At 36.6% G+C, this 21,166-nt stretch overlaps 1 protein-coding gene across 2 annotated transcripts in view; it reads left to right on the plus strand.

Annotated features, from left to right (window-relative positions):
• The window catches only part of sspo (SCO-spondin), a 112,300-nt gene that overhangs the window by 38,390 nt on the left and 52,744 nt on the right, over positions 1-21,166 (plus strand). For both annotated transcript variants that reach the window (XM_089125501.1, XM_089125502.1), the window contains 17 exons: positions 9,888-10,081; positions 10,457-10,478; positions 10,579-10,699; positions 11,101-11,314; positions 11,593-11,734; positions 12,954-13,169; positions 13,303-13,458; positions 14,298-14,438; positions 14,517-14,681; positions 15,049-15,240; positions 15,736-15,858; positions 16,089-16,218; positions 16,644-16,769; positions 17,561-17,652; positions 18,914-19,093; positions 19,350-19,520; positions 20,273-20,525. In XM_089125501.1, the coding sequence (XP_088981627.1) occupies positions 9,888-10,081; positions 10,457-10,478; positions 10,579-10,699; positions 11,101-11,314; positions 11,593-11,734; positions 12,954-13,169; positions 13,303-13,458; positions 14,298-14,438; positions 14,517-14,681; positions 15,049-15,240; positions 15,736-15,858; positions 16,089-16,218; positions 16,644-16,769; positions 17,561-17,652; positions 18,914-19,093; positions 19,350-19,520; positions 20,273-20,525 (2,638 nt within the window). The remainder of the gene's footprint in view (positions 1-9,887; positions 10,082-10,456; positions 10,479-10,578; positions 10,700-11,100; positions 11,315-11,592; positions 11,735-12,953; positions 13,170-13,302; positions 13,459-14,297; positions 14,439-14,516; positions 14,682-15,048; positions 15,241-15,735; positions 15,859-16,088; positions 16,219-16,643; positions 16,770-17,560; positions 17,653-18,913; positions 19,094-19,349; positions 19,521-20,272; positions 20,526-21,166) is intronic.

Below are 21,166 nucleotides of genomic sequence, written 5' to 3' on the forward strand. Positions count from 1 at the left end.
CTAAAAATATTTTGTGTCAGTTGTTACTAGCATATTGCAATATATATATATATATATATATATATATAATTCTTTATTACTGTAAGTGAAATATGAAAAGATTTAAACATAATTATTATGTGAAAAACCATTGATGTATTTTAATTGTATAATATCTGTATATCATCATATCATTAGTTGCACAGGCATTCAATTATTAAGTTGGCTTGAGAAAGCCAACTTACTGAAATCCTATTTAAACTTATTATTATTAAGTTGGCTTGGGAAAGCCAACTTACTGAAATCCTATTTAAACTTATTATTATTATTCTTCTTACTCAAAATTTTCTGACTGCTACTCCTCCTAGAGCTTTAACTCTACAAACTCCAAACTCGGGTCAGACCTTCAGACTGTTCTGACTCGAGTTGCTATATCTTTTTAGACTGATTCGACTTTCAGATTTCTTAAAAATTAATATTAAAAACCATAAAAATCCCATTGACTTTCATTGCAGCATGGTCAAATTGAGCCAAGACTACGGTGGCCCAATAGCGTACAACAAAAACTCAAATCTAAATTCCCTGAAGCCCTAGACTCAATTAAACTACCATTCTATATGAGCTAATGAACTATCTATCTATCTATCTATCTATCTATCTATCTATCTATCTATCTATCTATCTATCTATCTATCTATCTATCTATCTATCTATCTATCTTTCTTTCTACCTAATCTTTCTTTCTACCTAACTAATCTATCTATCTTTCTTTCTAACAAATCTATCAATCTTTCTTTCTACCTAATCTATCCATCTTTCTTTCTACCTAACTAATCTATCCATCTTTCTTTCTAACAAATCTATCCATCTTTCTTTCTAACAAATCTATCCATCTTTCTTTCTAACTAATCTATCCATCTTTCTTTCTATCTATCTATCTATCTATCTATCTATCTATCTATCTATCTATCTATCTATCTATCTATCTATCTATCTATCTATCTATCTTTCTTTCTACCTAATCTTTCTTTCTACCTAACTAATCTATCTATCTTTCTTTCTAACAAATCTATCAATCTTTCTTTCTACCTAATCTATCCATCTTTCTTTCTACCTAACTAATCTATCCATCTTTCTTTCTAACAAATCTATCCATCTTTCTTTCTAACAAATCTATCCATCTTTCTTTCTAACTAATCTATCCATCTTTCTTTCTAACAAATCTATCCATCTTTCTTTCTACCTAATCTATCCATCTTTCTTTCTACCTAACTAATCTATCCATCTTTCTTTCTACCTAACTAATCTATCTATCTTTCTTTCTAACAAATCTATCCATCTTTCTTTCTACCTAATCTATCCATCTTTCTTTCTACCTAACTAATCTATCCATCTTTCTTTCTAACAAATCTATCCATCTTTCTTTCTACCTAATCTATCCATCTTTCTTTCTACCTAATCTATCCATCTTTCTTTCTACCTAACTAATCTATCCATCTTTCTTTCTAACTAATCTATCCATCTTTCTTTCTAACAAATCTATCCATCTTTCTTTCTAGCAAATCTATCCATCTTTTTTTCTAACTAATCTATCCATCTTTCTTTCTAACAAATCTATCCATCTTTCTTTCTAACTAATCTATCCATCTTTCTTTCTAACAAATCTATCCATCTTTCTTTCTAACTAATCTATCCATCTTTCTTTCTTACTAATCTATCCATCTTTCTTTCTAACTAATCTATCCATCTTTCTTTCTAACAAATCTATCCATCTTTCTTTCCAACTAATCTATCCATCTTTCTTTCCAACTAATCTATCCATCTTTCTTTCTAACAAATCTATCCATCTTTCTTTCTAACAAATCTATCCATCTTTCTTTCTAACTAATCTATCCATCTTTCTTTCTTACTAATCTATCCATCTTTCTTTCTAACTAATCTATCCATCTTTCTTTCTAAATAATCTATCGTTCTTTCTTTCTAACAAATCTATCGTTCTTTCTTTCTACCTAACTAATCTATCCATCTTTCTTTCTAACAATTCTATCCATCTTTCTTTCTAACAAATCTATCCATCTTTCTTTCTAACTAATCTATCCATCTTTCTTTCTAACAAATCTATCGTTCTTTCTTTCTACCCAAGTAATCTATCCATCTTTCTTTCTAACAATACTTTCTTTCTCTTTCTTTCTTTCTTTCTTTCTTTCTAACTAATCTATCCATCTTTCTTTCTAACTAATCTATGCATCTTTCTAAAAATTCTTTCTTTCTCTTTCGTTCTTTCTTTCTTTCTTGATGCTAATAACATGCTAATCATGCTAGCTTTCTGCTAATCATGTTAGCTTCTTGTTAAAAACATGCTAGCATGATGCTAGCTACATGCTAATCATGCTAGCATGATGCTAGCTACATGCTAATCATGCTAGCTTCTTGCTAAAAACATGCTAGCATGATGCTAGCTACATGCTAATCATGCTAGCATGATGCTAGCTACTTGCTAATCATGCTAGCATGATGCTAGCTACATGCTAATCATGCTAGCTTCTTGCTAAAAACATGCTAGCATGATGCTAGCTACATGCTAATCATGCTAGCATGATGCTAGCTACATGCTAATCATGCTAGCTTCTTGCTAAAAACATGCTAGCATGATGCTAGCAACATGATAATCATGTTATTATGATGCTAGCTACATGCTAATCATGCTAGCATGATGCTAGCTACATGCTAATCCTGCTAGCTTCTTGCTAAAAACATGCTAGCATGATGCTAGCAACATGCTAATCATGTTATTATGATGCTAGCAACATGCTAATCATGCTAGCATGATGCTAGCTACATGCTAATCATGCTAGCTTCTTGCTAAAACATGCTAGCATGATGCTAGCAACATGCTAATCATGTTATTATGATGCAAGCTACATGCTTATCATGCTAGCATGATGCTAGCTACATGCTAATCATGCTAACATGATGCTAGCTACATGCTAATCATGCTAGCTTCTTGCTAAAAACATGCTAGCATGATACTAGCTACATGCTAATCATGCTAGCTTCTTGCTAGCAACATGCTAATCATGATACTAGCTACATGCTAATCATGCTAGCTTCTTGCTAACAACATGCTAATCATGTTAGCATGATGCTAGCTACATGCTAATCATGCTAGCTTCTTGTTTAAAACATGCTAGCATGATGCTAGCAACATGCTAATCATGCTAGCATGATGCTAGCTACATGCTAGTCATGCTAACTTCTTGCTAAAAACATGCTAGCATGATACTAGCAACATGCTAATCATGCTATTATGATGTTAGCTACATGCTAATCATGCTAGCTTCTTGCTAAAATATGCTAGCATGATGCTAGCAACATGCTAATCATGCTAGCATGATGCTTGCTACATGCTAGTCATGTTAGCTTCTTGTTAAAAATATGCTAGCATCATGCTAGCAACATGCTAATCATGCTATTATGATGCTAGCAACATGCTAATCACGTTAACAACATGCTAATCATTTTAACTACATGCTAATCATATTAGCATCAAGCTAGCTACATGCTAATCATGTTAGCTTCTTGCCAATAACATCTATCTATCTATCTAACTAATCTATCTTTCTAACTAATCTTTCTTTCTTTCTTTCTTTCTTTCTTTCTTTCTTTCTTTCTTTCTTTCTTTCTTTCTTTCTTTCTTTCTTTCTTTCTTTCTTTCTTTCTTTCTTTCTTTCTTTCTTTCTAATTCCATCTTTAAAACTTAATTCAAACTTCAAAATTCTTCAAACGCTCTGGTCCGGCTTTCTCAAGCCAACTTAAAGTTTGTGTCATCAAACTTTTTTTTCTAGTTAAGTTGGCTTGAGAAAGCCAACTTACTGAAATCCTATTTAAACTTATTATTATTAGTGGTGCTTGCTGAAAGCAAGGCAACACTATTACTATTGTGTTTTTTGAGTCGGCCCAAAAGTTTGGCACGCTACTCCTCCCGCAGTTTTTGTCACACACCCATGAATGAGGTCTCAAATCGTGCGGAATATTCGGGAATGGTGTGCTATGACTTTTCTAAGCAATCGGGGGTACGATGTTCGCCCGAAGGGCGAACAAATTTCCCAAAAATCCCATAGACTTAACATTGCGACAAACTTTGACGAATCATAGCTCCGAGCGAGAATTTCACAGAAGCCTGCGATTTACCACATTTGAAGAGGCTGACAGGCTCTGTAAGAACATACCTCACAATGGGGTAAAAGTTGCACCCCTGGGGGGCAGGAGCTGCCCAAACTTTCCCCCATTGACCCCAATGTTATTTATTATTATTTTTTTTTTTTTCAACTTCCGTGCGTTTTTTGGCACGCTACTCCTCCCGCAGCTTTTGTCACAGACCCATGGGTGAGGCGTCAAATCGACCGGCTTATTTAGGAGAGGTGTGCTATGACTTTTCTAAGAGATCGGGGGTACGATGGTCGCCCCAGGGGCGAAAAACGGCCGAAAAAAATCCCATAGACTTAACATTGCGAAAAATTTTGACGAGTCATAGCTCTGAGATCGGATTTCGCAGAAACCTGTGATTTACCACATTTGAAGAGGGTGACAGGCTCTGTAAGAAAATACCTCACAATGGGGTAAAAGTTGCACCCCTTGGAGGCAGGAGCTCCCCAAATTTTTCCCATTGAAAATTTTCTAGTATAGCATTTTACTATTCCAGGAAAAAGTTTGGAGCACTCCTACGTCCACAGTTTTTGTCACAGACCCATGAATGAGGCATCAAATCGTGCGGCCTATTGAAGAGAAGTGTCCTATCACTTTTATCAGAGATCGGGGGTACGGTGTTCGACCCAGGGGCGAACAAATTTCCAAAAAATCCCATAGACTTAACATTGAGACAAACTTTGACGACTCGTAGCTCCAAACAAGGATTTCGGACAAATGTGAGATTTGCCACATTTAAAGAGGCTGGCAGGCTCTTTAAGAACATACCACACAATGGGGTAAAAGTTGCACCCCTGGGGGGCAGGAGCTGCCCAAAGTTTTCCCCATTGACTTACTATGGTGAAGGACGTCCCATCAAATGCATGTTTTTCCTACTATGGTAAATTGCATAGGGATTTTGTATTGAACATAGCTCTGGATCACAGTGTCATAGAGACAAGGGGGCGGGCTCATTTTACTCAGATGACCAATCAGTCTCTCAGGATCATTGTGAAGCTATTAAGCCACGCCCTAGCAACCATATAGAGCACCTTAGCAACAAGTACCATAGACTTCCATTGAAAGAGATCAAAGGGATATCTCCGGATAGAAGTGTCATAGAAACATGAGGGTGGGCTCGTTTGACTTGGGCCAGCAAACAGCCAATCCTGAATCACCTCAACACTTACTGGCAACGCCCTAGCAACCATTGTAGAGCACCTTAGCAACCAAAATCCAAAGAGGGATATCTTCCATTCTGAATGTCATAGAGGCATGGGAGTTGTATTATATCATTCATACTGACAAGCAGCCTTTGGCGATTCATGACTGGCAGCTGCCAAGCCACTCCCTAGCAACCAAACAGAGTACCCTAGCAACCATTTTGCAAGACCTATATCTCTGCATCAAAACATCGTATAGAGATGGGGGTTGGTTTAAACATTCACATTGACTTTGGAGCTTCATGATTGGCAGCTGCCAAGCCACTCCCTAACAACCAAACAGAGTACCCTAGCAACCATTTTGAAAGACCTATATCTCTGCTTCAAAACATTGTATAGAGATGGGGGTTGGTTTATACATTCACATTGACTTTGGAGCTTCATGATTGCCAGCTGCCAAGCCACTCCCTAGCAACCAAACAGAGTACCCTAGCAACCATTTTGTAAGACCTACATCTCTGCATCAAAACATCGTATAGAGATGGGGGTTGGCTCTTTTTACTCGTGCTAGCAAACAGGACTTGCTACATGCTACACATGCTAGCAGTGAATAGCTACATGCTAATATTGATTAGCTAAGTGCTAAATCATGCCATGAACATTATAAAAACTCCATAGTAACCATATATGAACACTACCAACCACCTAGGAACACCATAGCAACCTCCCAAAATACCATAGCAACCACCTAAAACACCCTAGCAACCACCTAGAAACACCATAGCAACCACCCAGAACACCCTAGCAACCACCTAGCAACACCCTAGCAACCGCCTAGCAACCATCCAGAACACCCTAGCAACCACCTATCAACACCCTAGCAACCACCCAGAACACCATAGCAACCACCTAGCAACACCTAGCAACACTCTAGAAACCACCAAGAAAACCCTAGCAACCACCCAGAACACCGTATTAACCACCCAGAACACCCTAGCAACCGGGTGGTGAGTTTTGCCACTGCAAGCACCACTTCACATTTTCCTCTGGAAATGTACATTCTAGTTATTATTATTCTTCTTACTCAAAATTTTCTGACTGCTACTCCTCCTAGAGCTTTAACTCTACAAACTCCAAACTCGGGTCAGACCTTCAGACTGTTCTGACTCGAGTTGCTATATCTTTTTAGACTGATTCGACTTTCAGATTTCTTAAAATTTAATATTAAAAATCATAAAAATCCCATTGACTTTCATTGCAGCATGCTCAAATTGAGCCAAGACTACGGTGGCCCAATAGCGTACAACAAAAACTCAAATCTAAATTCCCTGAAGCCCTAGACTCAATTAAACTACCATTCTATATGAACTAATGAACTATCTATCTATCTATCTATCTATCTATCTATCTATCTATCTATCTATCTATCTATCTATCTATCTATCTATCTATCTATCTTTCTTTCTTTCTTTCTTTCTTTCTAACTAATCTATCCATCTTTCTTTCTACTTAACTAATCTATCCATCTTTCTTTCTAACAAATCTATCCATCTTTCTTTCTAACTAATCTATCCATCTTTCTTTCTAACAAATCTATCCATCTTTCTTTCTAACAAATCTATCCATCTTTCTTTCTAACAAATCTATCCATCTTTCTTTCTACCTAATCTATCCATCTTTCTTTCTAACAAATCTATCCATCTTTCTTTCTACCTAATCTATCCATCTTTCTTTCTAACAAATCTATCCATCTTTCTTTCTAACAAATCTATCCATCTTTCTTTCTAACAAATCTATCCATCTTTCTTTCTAACAAATCTATCCATCTTTCTTTCTACCTAATCTATCCATCTTTCTTTCTAACAAATCTATCCATCTTTCTTTCTACCTAATCTATCCATCTTTCTTTCTAACAAATCTATCCATCTTTCTTTCTACCTAATCTATCCATCTTTCTTTCTAACAAATCTATCCATCTTTCTTTCTAACAAATCTATCCATCTTTCTTTCTACCTAATCTATCCATCTTTCTTTCTAACAAATCTATCCATCTTTCTTTCTACCTAATCTATCCATCTTTCTTTCTAACAAATCTATCCATCTTTCTTTCTACCTAATCTATCCATCTTTCTTTCTACCTAACTAATCTATCCATCTTTCTTTCTAACAAATCTATCCATCTTTCTTTCTACCTAATCTATCCATCTTTCTTTCTACCTAACTAATCTATCCATCTTTCTTTCTAACCAACTAATCTATCCATCTTTCTTTCTAACAAATCTATCCATCTTTCTTTCTAACTAATCTATCCATCTTTCTTTCTAACAAATCTATCCATCTTTCTTTCTACCTAATCTATCCATCTTTCTTTCTACCTAATCTATCCATCTTTCTTTCTAACAATTCTATCCATCTTTCTTTCTAACTAATCTATCCATCTTTCTTTCTAACAAATCTATCCATCTTTCCTTCTACCTAATCTATCCATCTTTCTTTCTAACAAATCTATCCATCTTTCTTTCTACCTAACTAACCTATCCATTTTTCTTTCTAACTAATCTATCCATCTTTCTTTCTAACAAATCTATCCATCTTTCTTTCTACCTAATCTATCCATCTTTCTTTCTACCTAATCTATCCATCTTTCTTTCTACCTAACTAATCTATCCATCTTTCTTTCTAACTAATCTATCCATCTTTCTTTCTAAAAATTCTTTCTTTCTCTTTCGTTCTTTCTTTCTTTCTTGATGCTAATAACATGCTAATCTTGCTAGCTTTCTGCTAATTATGTTAGCTTCTTGTTAAAAACATGCTAGCATGATGCTAGCTACATGCTAATCATGCTAGCATGATGCTAGCTACATGCTAATCATGCTAGCATGATGCTAGCTACATGTTAATCATGCTAGCTTCTTGCTAAAAACATGCTAGCATGATGCTAGCTACATGCTAATCATGCTAGCATGATGCTAGCTACATGCTAATCATGCTAGCTTCTTGCTAAAAACATGCTAGCATGATGCTAGCAACATGCTAATCATGTTATTATGATGTTAGCTACATGCTAATCATGCTAGCATGATGCTAGCTACATGCTAATCCTGCTAGCTTCTTGCTAAAAACATGCTAGCATGATGGTAGCAACATGCTAATCATGTTATTATGATGCTAGCTACATGCTAATCATGCTAGCATGATGCTAGCTACATGTTAATCATGCTAGCTTCTTGCTAGCAACATGCTAATCATGCTAGCATGATGCTAGCTACATGCTAATCATGCTAGCTTCTTCCTAAAAACATGTTAGCATGATGTTAGCAACATGCTAATCATGCTATTATGATGTTAGCTACATGCTAGTCATGTTAGCTTCTTGCTAAAAACATGCTAATCATGCTAGCTTGATGCTAGCTACATGCTAATCATGTTAGCTTCTTGCTAAAAACATGCTAGCATAATGCTAGCAACATGCTAATCATGCTATTATGATGTTAGCTACATGCTAATCATGCTAGCTTCTTGCTAAAAACATGCTAGCATGATGCTAGCAACATGCTAATCATGCTATTATGATGTTAGCTACATGCTAGTCATGCTAGCTTCTTGCTAAAAACATGCTAATCACGCTAGCTTGATGCTAGCTACATGCTAATGATGTTAGCTTCTTGCTAAAACATGTTAGCATGATGCTAACAACATGCTAATAATGTTATTATGATGCTAGCTACATGCTAATCATGGTAGCATGATGCTAGCTACATGCTAATCATGCTAGCTTCTTGCTAAAAACATGCTAACATGATGCTAGCAAAATGCTAATCATGCTAGCATGATGCTAGCTACATGCTAATCATTCTAGCTTCTTGCTAAAACATGCTAGCATGATGCTAGCAACATGCTAATCATGTAAGCATGATGCTAGCTACATGCTAGTCATGCTAGCTTCTTGATAAAAACACGTTAGCTTGATGCTAGCAACATGCTAATCATGCTATTATGATGCTAGCTACATGCTAATCATGTTAACAACATGCTAATCATCTTAACTACATGCTAATCAAATTAGCATCAAGCTAGCTACATGCTAATCATGTTAGCTTCTTGCCAAAAACATCTATCTATCTATCTATCTATCTTTCTTTCTAACTAATCTATCCATCTTTCTTTCTTTCTTTCTTTCTTTCTTTCTTTCTTTCTAATCTATCTTTAAAACTTCATTCAAAACTTCAAACGCTCTGGTCCGGCTTTCTCAAGCCAACTTAAAGTTTGTCATCAAACTTTTTTTTCTAGTTCTAATTTAAATAATTAAAAAGTGACTGCACGACAGGAATGATATTTTAATGAAAATCACCATAAAGGATAATGAGAATCGCAAACAACTGAAAACTAAAAGATTAAGATGCATTATTATTATTTAAATGGAATTTGAAGAGAAAATGTAAATAATATCAGAATCTAAAACTCTTAAAATCCTAAAAAAATACTTTATTTTCTCTGTGCATTTTTTTCTTGCCTTACACTTGGACTTGTGTGTGTGTGTGTGTGTGTGTGTGTGTGCAGGAGCGGGCTGCGTGTCGGGTCAGTTCTCCTGTCCTCCTCCAGGGGGGTGTGTGGAGGCGGAGCGCCGCTGTGATGGAGTCCCTCACTGTCCTGACGGGGCGGATGAGAGAGACTGTACACACACTAACACCACACACACACACCCCACGGCCCCCCCGCTCAGGACGCCCACCGCCAGAGTGACGACCACCACTGTGAGACTTCAGCAACTACAATCACACCTGAAGCTATAAAGCTATATATATATATGTACCTAATATATTATATTTTTATATATTTTTAAGCTTTATATTATATTCTTACCTGAATTATTCAAAATTAATTATTATTTAAATATTTTATATTCAAGAATGCCACAATACAGAATATCTTCAGTCCTTAAATGTGCCCCATTTTCATGAATAATTTAGTAATAATTTTTGTATATTTACTGTAGTAGAAATAGCAGTGATAGAGTTTAACCGGCACTACAGACGTACAGTAACTGTGATCTCTCTAAAGAAGTCGTTCTCTATTACTGCATTGTGTGTGTGTGTTTGTTAAAGTGTTTAATTGTTTCTGTCTCCAAGGAAGCAGGACCTGGGCCGAGAGGTAGGAACTCAGAAGAGTCATGAATGCAAAAACATGTTAATGGTCCTAAAATTGGTTTGATTTTCTGTGATCAAAATGTGATGACATCATCACCCATCAGGTGACTGCTCTTCTGCTCTGGGATTGGAGGATGGGCGTGTCCATTATGGTCAGCTGACCTCGTCCTCGTACAGAGAGAATAACCCTGCTGACGCGGGCCGTCTCAACATCGTGCCCAATGTGTGAGCGTTTCAAATCAGTGAAATGAAAAAATCAAACATGTCTTCAGTGTCGGGGAAAGCTACTTTGAACAGTAATGCATTACAATATTGTGGTACTCCCTTAAAAAGTAACTAATTTCGTTACTTAGTTACTTTTTCAGAAAAGTACTTAAAAAACTATTTCCTTAAACGCAAGTATCTCCCTTTGCTTTGAACTTTGAGCGTCGTAACTTTGCAGATGTTGTTTATGCTCAAACAGCAACATTACACACTAACTAAAGTTAGAAAAGTCAAATCATAACCAACAAACCCTTTAAAAGTAATGCATTACTTTACTAGTTACTTAAAGTAATCTGATTACTTGTAATGAGTCCCACACAACACTATCCATGATGGTCCCTGTCTCCTCACGTGTCCCTCAGGCTGGTGATGGAGCCGGGGTGGAGTCCTCTTCCTGGAGATCCTCATCCGTATTTCCAGGTGGATTTCCTGGAGCCCACGTGGATCTCCGGTGTGGTGACGCAGGGCAGCGAGCGCATGTGGGGTTACCTCACCAAATACAGGCTCGCTTTCGCTCTCACACACACCCACTTCCTCAACGTCACTGAGACCGGAGACAGAGACTCTCCTCCCAAGGTAATCACGACCGAAACACGAAGCATCAGAACATCCTGCAAAAGTTCATTTATTTCAGTAATTCAACTTAAAAGGTGAAACTACTGTAATATATTATATAAAATCATTACATGCAAAGTGAGATATTTCAAGAATTTATTTGTTACAATTTTGATGATTATGACGTACAGCTTATGAAAACCCCAAAGTCAAAATTAGAATATTGTGGAAAAGTGTGTCAGATATTCAAGGTGAGGATGATGTTAACAGTGATGTCTCTGTGTGTGTGTGTGTGTCAGATATTCGAGGTGAGGATGGTCGGCCGGACGCCGGTCACTCGCTGGTTGGACAGGCTGATCAGAGCTCGCTTCCTCCGGATCATTCCTGTAGAGTTTCGTCCCACGTTCTACCTGCGTGTGGAGGTGCTGGGCTGCAGAGGAGGTACAGCGGGTCACGGGGGGTCACGAGACCAGGTCGTGTTTCACACCACAGTATAAACAGGGGAAAAGAAAATGGATTTTTTTGGATACTTTTTAATTTTTTTAGATAGAAATTGCTTTTTTTTACATTGTGACATTATTTTCATGACAGTTATTATTTATTTATTTATTTATTTATTAAATCTTAACAATACAAACAGTAAGACAACAACACAACATAATAACAACATTTCAGTCTTTCCAGTTCACATTCATTATAATAGCAATGATACAATACATGAAAGGTTGAAAAAACAAAACAACAAAAAAAAACAACAACAAACAGACGAAAAACAATCCAGTTACCAATAAATAAAAATAAACTTGTGACAGATTGTGTATCCCATGACAAAAATAACTGTAGTGACATATTAATCATTAAAAATTTCTGAATGAATGTTCATTACTGATATGCATTTCTTGATTGTAATTAAATTAAGAGACTTAAAATAAAAATCCACCTCAATCAAAAACAACTTAAATGATGGTGAAGAATTCTGGAATTTACACTTATGGATATGAAACTTACCTAACAAAATGTAAAGGTTTATTATAGTACATAGTTTCTTTTCTTATTTTCACGACAATTAAACACATTTAAATTCCAAACTATGATGTCATATTATAGTTTTTTTTTTACACACAATTTATTTTTACACACACACACACACACACACACACACACACACGTATATATATATGTGACAATATAATTTTTACTCATTTAATTAATTAATTTTATATTGTTATTATTAATATATTTTAATATATTTGTTAAATAATATAATTATTTAAAATATATTTTTAATTGAGTAAATAGCCAACGTTAATAACACTTTGATCTATGCATGCAATATAATTTATAAATGAATGCATTTATTAAAATGAATACACCCACACTACAGTAATGAGAAATGTACTTGTCATAAATAATATTTAACAATATTTTTACTTTAAATATATATATATATATATATATATATATATATATATATATATATATAATTAATAATACTATGATATATACATACAATAGAATTTATAAATGAATGCATGTATTAAAATTAGTACATTTAAGTAATATGTTTTCACATTCCAAAATATTTATTTTTTAAAATATTCATTACTTTAAGAATTATATAATGTATATCATATCAACATATATATTGTCTTTCTGTCAGATGAGTTGGTCACAGCCAGTAGTGAAGTGAGCACAGCGCCACCTGGTGGACCGGGATTACAGAACCACACGGGACCGACGGGACGTCCCGGTCACTATAACTACACATCTGGACCTCCAGGACTTCACACCAGGAGTCCACAGGACGGGAGCCCGGGAGTGGCTCCTCACACACACCTGACAACAGCGCCACCTGGTGTCAGCACACCGAGGACAGGTGAGCGCTTCCGAGTCTCACACTGCAGTCTATAAGCTTAATTTTTGAGATCTTCGACGTCCACATCATTCTCTTTACACACGTCAGGTGCTGTAGAAGTGCAAAAGTAAATGCTTTTTCCCCGTTTCTCAAGGGTTCTGGGAAACGTCCACAGCCTATGATGATGGTTTACCCAGAGTCCTGTGCGTGGAAGGACAGTTCTCCTGCAGGACGTTTGGTTGTGTTGAGGCTGTGCTGGTGTGTGACGGACACGAGGACTGTCCCGACGGCTCAGACGAACATCGCTGTGGTAAAAATAAAGCATACCAATATTTATATTAATTAACTATTAATTAACAGAAATTGAATTTAAGCTGAAATCAAATAAAATATATGGGGGAAAAACTCAGTTGGAAATTAGAAACGCTGCCTTGGCAATAAATTGAAATAAAATAAATTTAAAAGTACTACAATTTCTAAAACAAAAGTTAAAAAATATTTATTGAAGCTCAATTGAAATATTTAATTGATTTATATTTGCTATTTACATTTCATTTTATTTTAGGATTTATATGTAATGACATCATCATTACATATAAATCCTAAAATATGACTGAACACATAACAAAAATTAGTAAATGAATACTATTATATCAACAACAAAAAATAATTAAAAAAACACTTATTGCCAGTCCTCCATTGTTATATAGTTTTATAATATATATATATATAAACAGTGTATTAATTATGACTACAGACTTTTTGTCTGTAACATTTTTGTATTTTTAGATTATTATTTTTTTATTTAAAAACAATATGACAGTTTTTTTTATTTTATTTTATTTTATTTTTCATTGTTTTTTTATTTTATTTTATTTTTTTAATTTTTCATTGTTATTTATTTATTTTTATTTTTTACTTTATTTTTTCCATTGTTATTTTTTTCATTGTTAGTCATTATTTCATTTGATTTATTTTGTCATTGATGTCTGTTTCATCACAAGTTGAATATTCCTAGAGCATTTTTCATTTGTAAGTCATTTGCTTTTAGTCTCAGATTTGCACGCGTTGACTCTCCTAACATAAAATGCCTGATTGATTGCCTGAGCTTGTGATCTATGAGTCTGGATTTGACCCCTTTGACCTCAGGCCCGGTCACACAGCGCCCCCTGGAGCCCGACCGCTGCTCCTCCAAGCAGTTCCGCTGCTGGAGCGGCGAGTGTGTGAGTTCAGATCAGAGATGCGACCTCCACCGCGACTGTGCCGACGGCTCGGATGAGAACGACTGCTGTGAGTCCACACACACATCTCAGGTCAGATTCAGGTCAGGGGTAATGTGGGATTGAGGTGTGTGTGTGTGTTCTCCAGTCGACTGTGTTCTGTCTCCCTGGACGTCCTGGAGTCGGTGTAGTGTATCGTGTGGACTGGGTTCACTCTTCCGGCAGAGGAACATCGTGAGAGACGCTCGACCCGGCGGATCCTGTGGTGGAGCTCAGTTCGACAGCCGGCCCTGTTTCATACGGGCCTGTCCAGGTACACACACACACCACCAATCTCAGAAAAAAAGGTGCAAAAGCTGTCACTGGGGCGGTATTTTTTCAAAAAGGTACACTTTTGTACCTAAAGGGTGCATATTGGTACCTTCGTGGTACATATTTGTTCAATTATGGTAACAATATGCACCCTTTAGGTACAAAAGTGTACCTTTTTAAAAAGGTACCGCCCCAGTGACAGCTTTTGAACCTTTTTTTCTGACAGTATATAACATATAATATATCACATACTGGTTTCAGACCTGTCCAGGTACACACACACCAGCAATAATATATATATCGCGAAATGTGGATGTACATTTGCGATATGTGGATGTATTGTGCAGCCCTGTCTCTCTGTGTCCCAGTGGACGGTCAGTGGTCGGACTGGACGCCCTGGTCCGACTGTGGCGTGTCGTGTGGCGGAGGACTGATGGTGAGGAACAGGTCCTGCTCGAACCCTCCGCCCAAGAACGGCGGCAGAGACTGTGACGGGATGAGCAGACAAACACACGCGTGTAACACACACTCCTGCGGGACAGCCACGGACACACAGAGCGGTCAGACTTCACACACGACACAGCAGCAGCCATGCAGGATTTTTATATGTGACCCTGGACCACAAAACCAGTCACTTTACTGAGATTTATACATGATCTGAAGCTGAATAAGGAAGATTTCCATAGATGTGTGGTGTGTTAGTACAGGACTGAGATACTGTTGTTAATCTGGAATCTGAGGGCGCAAAAATAGCAAAACATTGAGAAAATCTCCTGTAAAGTTGTGCATTTATGTTCACTTTTATATATTTACGGTAGGAAATTTACTAAATATCTTCATGGAACATGATCTTGACTTTATATCCGTATGATTTTCGGCATTAAAGAAAAATCGTTCATTGTGACCCATACAGAGTGTTGTGGGCTATTTCCACAGATACACCCGTGCGACTCGTGACTGGTTTTGTGATTTAAAGTTATATTTGAGCATTATGCCATTGTCCTTATCCTGTGATTTAGATGATGTGTGTGTTGATCACCTGTGTTGAACCTCAGGTTGCACAGGAGGAATGGTCCTGGTTAAAGAGTCGGACTGTTTGTCTGGGATCATGGATGCGTGTCATGTGACCTGCTCTGACCTGCACTCCGACAGGAACTGCACATTAAACTGCACTACAGGTACAGTCACGTCATTATAGAGCTGTGCACATTCATCTGAACCCTAACCCTATAGTAAGGACATGAGGTTAATTAATATTACTCAGTACTTCAATATATAATTACACTGTAACAATGACACCTTAAAATAAAAGTGTTACCAATTATTAATGTAGTGTTTTAATAATAATTATTCCATAGATTAAAAGAGAAATGATGCATGTATTGAGTGTGTGTGTGTGGTTGGTTAGGATGTTATTGTCCTGCTGGGCTCTTCCTACAAGATGGACGCTGTGTCGACGTCAGTGAGTGTGAGTGTTTGTGGGAAGGTTCGCTCATCCAGCCGGGACAGGAAGTCAGAACCAGCGTCTGCAGCACATGGTCAGGAGACACACATGCTTTTTAAAATTTCTTCTGATTATATGAGACCCTGAATCACAAAACCAGTCACGAGTCGCACGGGTGTAACACTGTATGGGTCAAAATTAACGATTTTTCTTTAATGCCGAAACTCTTTAGGATATTAAGTAAAGATCATGTTCTATGAAGATATTTAGTAAATTTCCTACCATAATATATATATATATATATATATATATATATATAAATATTTTTTTGTGAGTGGATGCAGCAAAATCGTGAACATAAATGCACAACTTTAAAGGCCATTTTGTCAATATTCGATTTTTTTGCACCCTAGGACAGTATTGTCCTATCCTAAACAAACCGGTCTTGTGGTCCAGGGTCACATACGGCAGCATGTAATACTGTAAATGCATGTCATGTTGTTTTATCCAATCCTGCAGCGTGTGTAAAGATGGGCGTGTCACATGTGATGAGTCTAGCTGTATCGCTCGCTGTGATTGGTCGGCCTGGTCTTCGTGGACGTCATGTGACAGCAGCTGTGGGACGGGAATCCAGCACCGTTACAGGTGGACTGACTTATTAATCAAACATCTATTAAAGTTACATTCTGTGGGATTTAATTTTTTTTTTAATCAAAAACAAGCAAGAAAATATGTTTTTATTACATTACAATAAAAAACTAAAAATAACACAAAACACTAGTATAAGTATACATTCTTAGACTATTTACCATACATCTTTTCTTTAAAAAAAGAATACATAAATAAATACTAAATAAAATAAAAATAATAATAACAAATATGTTAAAATCCCCTTCAAAATTTCACAGTAAAGTCATGTTGATTACTTAAGCATATTATGCATTTCGGCTTTAAAAAAAAGCAAATAATTCAATTATTTATAACAGAGGAAAGAAAATGTGGCACTGTTTTGCCCTATTCAAGCTCTTTACATTTATTTCTAACAAAAAATAAAATGTTATTTTTTTTTTATAACTCGGAAAGCATGTTTACAGTAAATGATTTTACCAAAATAAAATAAATAAATAATAAAATAGTTTGTTGACAGGATTTTCCCTCTTGTTTTCTCAGGACTGTTACACCAACAATACATTTTTGAAGACCAAAAATAATTAAAATCTTCAGAAATTAGAAGGGGTTATTCTAGTAATTCTTTGTATGAATTATATTTTAATGTTTTAAATAAGTAAATAGGTTCAGAAACACAAAACCGGTGTCAAGTCAACGACCCAAAAGTGAATCCCAAAGAATAACGCTGAATAAGATGATGTTTCCATGTTTGGTCAGATCTGAATATGACTGTATGTTGATGTTGATGTATTTCCATGTTTGGTCAGATCTCCTCTGAGTCCGATGGGAGCGTCGAGGGTCGATCCGTGTGACGGCGACTCCACCGAAGCCCGTCGATGTTTCACTCCCTGCTCAGACGGTGAGATCTCACTCCAGTCTCAGTGTAGAACAGAGGTCATGCATTGCCGTTCCACACACACACACACACCGCGGGAATGCAGAAGAAGATATAAGCAGATTCTACAATACGCTGTATTTAAAGGGATAGTTGACTTTGAAATTAATTTTTGATATGTTTTATCTTCCCTCAAGGGCATCCGAGATGTAGGTGTCTTTGTTTCCACAGTATTTTCAATTTTGTCATTTTTCAGTCAAACCGTTGTTGTCTATCAGTCATACACTGGAGGCTAAGGGGGTCCACCAAAGAGAAGTCCAAATTAAACATGATTTAATGACTCGTACATTATTATTATCATCATTTTATTGGAGGATAACCCCCTTGAGATGGAACATCTCATTTTCGTAAGTACAATGTCGTAAGTTAAATGTAAGTACACATTGATGGCCTAAGACATGAAACGAGCGGTTTGTGTGAGAAAACCAACAGTATTTATATCGTTTTACCTCGTGTAATCACAGTGATCTGAATCAGTTGAACTGAACCGAACTGAATCAGTTCAATGTTACGCCGGAAGTGATCGCTTGCGTGTGACGTCACTCAATATTTACACGGAGATTTCGGAAGTTTTACCTTTTACCAAACATATTTAGATATACCGAAATCGTCTTCCATTGCGGTTTCCCGTATATCTAAATATGTTTAGTGAAAGCTAAAACTTCCAAAATCTCTGTATAAACAAAAGAGTGACGTCGATCACTTCCAGACCGAAGCGCCCGTGCCGTCAGATCATTTTGTCATGGCTGTGATTACAAGAGGTAAAAACGATATAAATACTGTTGGTTTTCTCACACAAACCGCTCGTTTCGTGTCTTAGGCCATCAGTGTGTACTTACATGTACGAGTCATTAAATCATGTTTAATTTGGACTTCTCTGTGCTGCTCTTTGGTGGACCCCCTTAGCCTCCAGTGTATGACTGATAGACAACAACGGTTTGACTGAAAAATGACAAAATTGAAAATACTGTGGAAACAAAGACACCTACATCTCGGATGCCCTTGAGGGAAGATAAAACATATCAAAAATTAATTTCAAAGTCAACTATCCCTTTAATATCATGATGAATCACGAGTGTTTGCGCTAAATCTGTGCAGATTTGTTTCACACGAACTTCCCAGCAAAGTGAGTTAACATAAGTAATACGCAAAATTGGCTCGTGATTCGACAGTGTTTCCCGCCTCAGTTGATTTTTGCGTTACGTCTTACCCTGTGATCCTCCAGGCCCTGAGCGAGTGTGGAGCGAGTGGACGCTGTGGTCCGAGTGCAGCAAGACGTGTTTCCATCACGTGGACGCGGTGGGACTGAGACGTCGCTTCAGGAGCTGTAATCACACCGACACTAGCGCCACCTGTGGGGGAGAAGCGGAAGAACACGAGCCGTGCAACACACTGCACTGCCCCGGTACACACTCACACTCACACCACACACCACACACACACCACACACTCACACCACACACACTCACAGAGAAAATAATCACACTCTTTTGCTCTAAATTGCAAACAGAAACTCAGCTCTTGATAATAACATGCTGAGAGGAGCGATGTGATGTCATGATTTCCCAGTATTCTCACATTTATTTATTGTACAAATATTTTTTCTTTTAATCAAACAATAAATGAAATAAAATATGTAAATAAAGACTCTCTGTCTGCAGTTGCCGGTGGCTGGTCGTCGTGGTGGAGTTGGTCGAGCTGTTCTTCTGAGTGTGATTCAGGAGTTCAGACTCGAGAGCGTGTCTGCAGTTCTCCGGCTCCGCTGCACCAAGGCCTTCGCTGTCCCGGACCGCACATACAGACCCGAGACTGCAACGTACAGCCCTGCTCCGGTGAGGAATCATACGCTCATGCATTTTCATTTAATAATACAAAGAACAGCAGCAAAAATATGAGATAAATGTCCTTCTGCATGAGCCACTGGCACACGAAATTATATTCACAAATGCTTTTTTTTTTCCTCAAATGCTAAAAACTATAATAGTATCTCAATGATATTAAACTAACATTCGGATTTTAAATGTTTTTGCATCCTTCACATGAAGATAGGTGTGTGTGTTTGTGTATATATCCCTCATATTTCCTTTGGATCATTTTGAAAGAGTTGTTTTTTTAATTGAGTGTTCATCAGAGGGGTCCAAGACACTATAGCCAATAATACACAAAACAAATTTAATGGATTTGAGGAGTTTTATATATATATTTATTTATTATTTATTGATCAAATTTAGTAATTTAAAGGTAAATTTAAATTTAAAATTTAATTTAAAAAATTTAAAGGGTTATTTAGTGTTTAGCAATATTATTGATCTGTGTTGTACTACTTTCATGTTATCACTGTGAAGCTGCTTTGATACAATCTGTATTGTGAAAAGCGCTATATAAATAAATGTGACTTGACTTGACTTGACTTAAATAGATATCAAAAAATCTCCAAAAAATTGCATTAAAAATAGAAAAAATATTATCAAAATGAAATAAAATAAGCTTTCTGGACAAAAAAATAATAAAATCGTGCAAGGGAATGATGAGGGATAACCTCTCACCTCTTTCTGAAGGTGTGATGTGTGTGTGTCCCCTGCAGGTGTGTGTCCGGAGGGCATGACGTTCCTGTCGAAGGATCAGTGTGTGTCTCAGGGCGGCGCGTGTCCGCGTGTGTGTATGGACGCCACGGCCGAAGTGGAGTGTGCCACTGAGTGTCATGATGGATGTTACTGTTCTCCCGGCTTCTATCTGTTCAACAACACGTGTGTGTCTCTGCAGCGCTGCCCGTGCTACCACAAGGGGGCGCTGTACAGTCCGGGGGAGCGAGTGCCTCATGACGACTGCAACAACTGGTAACGCTTCAGGTTCATTCAGAAATCTGTGGGGGTCAGTGAGATTGAGTCTTTTATCCAGACAATGCATTTAATTGATCAAAAGTGGCATTTATAATGTTGCAAAGATTCTTATTTCATATAAAAGCTGTTATTTTCAACTTTTTACTCATCAAAGAATCCTTAAAAAAAATCATCATGGGTTTCACAACAATCGGAACGGTTTTCAACACTGATAATAATAATCATAACTGTGTGTTGATCATCAGATCCTCATATTAGAGTGATTTCTGAAGGATCATGTGACTCTGAAGACTGGAGTAATGATGCTGAAAATCACAGGAATAAATTACACTTTATTGTATATTCACATAGAAAACAGATGATATACATTAGGATAATATTTCACAATTTTCTCTGTATTTTTGATCAAATAAACTGAAGAAGAGAAGAGACTCTTCTCACTGACCCGAAACTTTTGAACAGCACTTGAAAATATTTTTCCCTTAAAAAAACAAAAAAAAAACAACAACAATTTTTATATATATATATATATAATATAATTAATATTTAAATATTCACTTAAGTAGTTGGTATGACAATTAATTTTTAATTAAAACCTTAATTCATTCAATTCATTATAAAAAATAAAATATACATAC

This window comes from Pimephales promelas, chromosome 22, assembly GCF_988280905.1.
Source record: "Pimephales promelas chromosome 22, fPimPro1.hap1.1, whole genome shotgun sequence".
NCBI classification, from domain to species: Eukaryota; Metazoa; Chordata; class Actinopteri; order Cypriniformes; family Leuciscidae; genus Pimephales; species Pimephales promelas.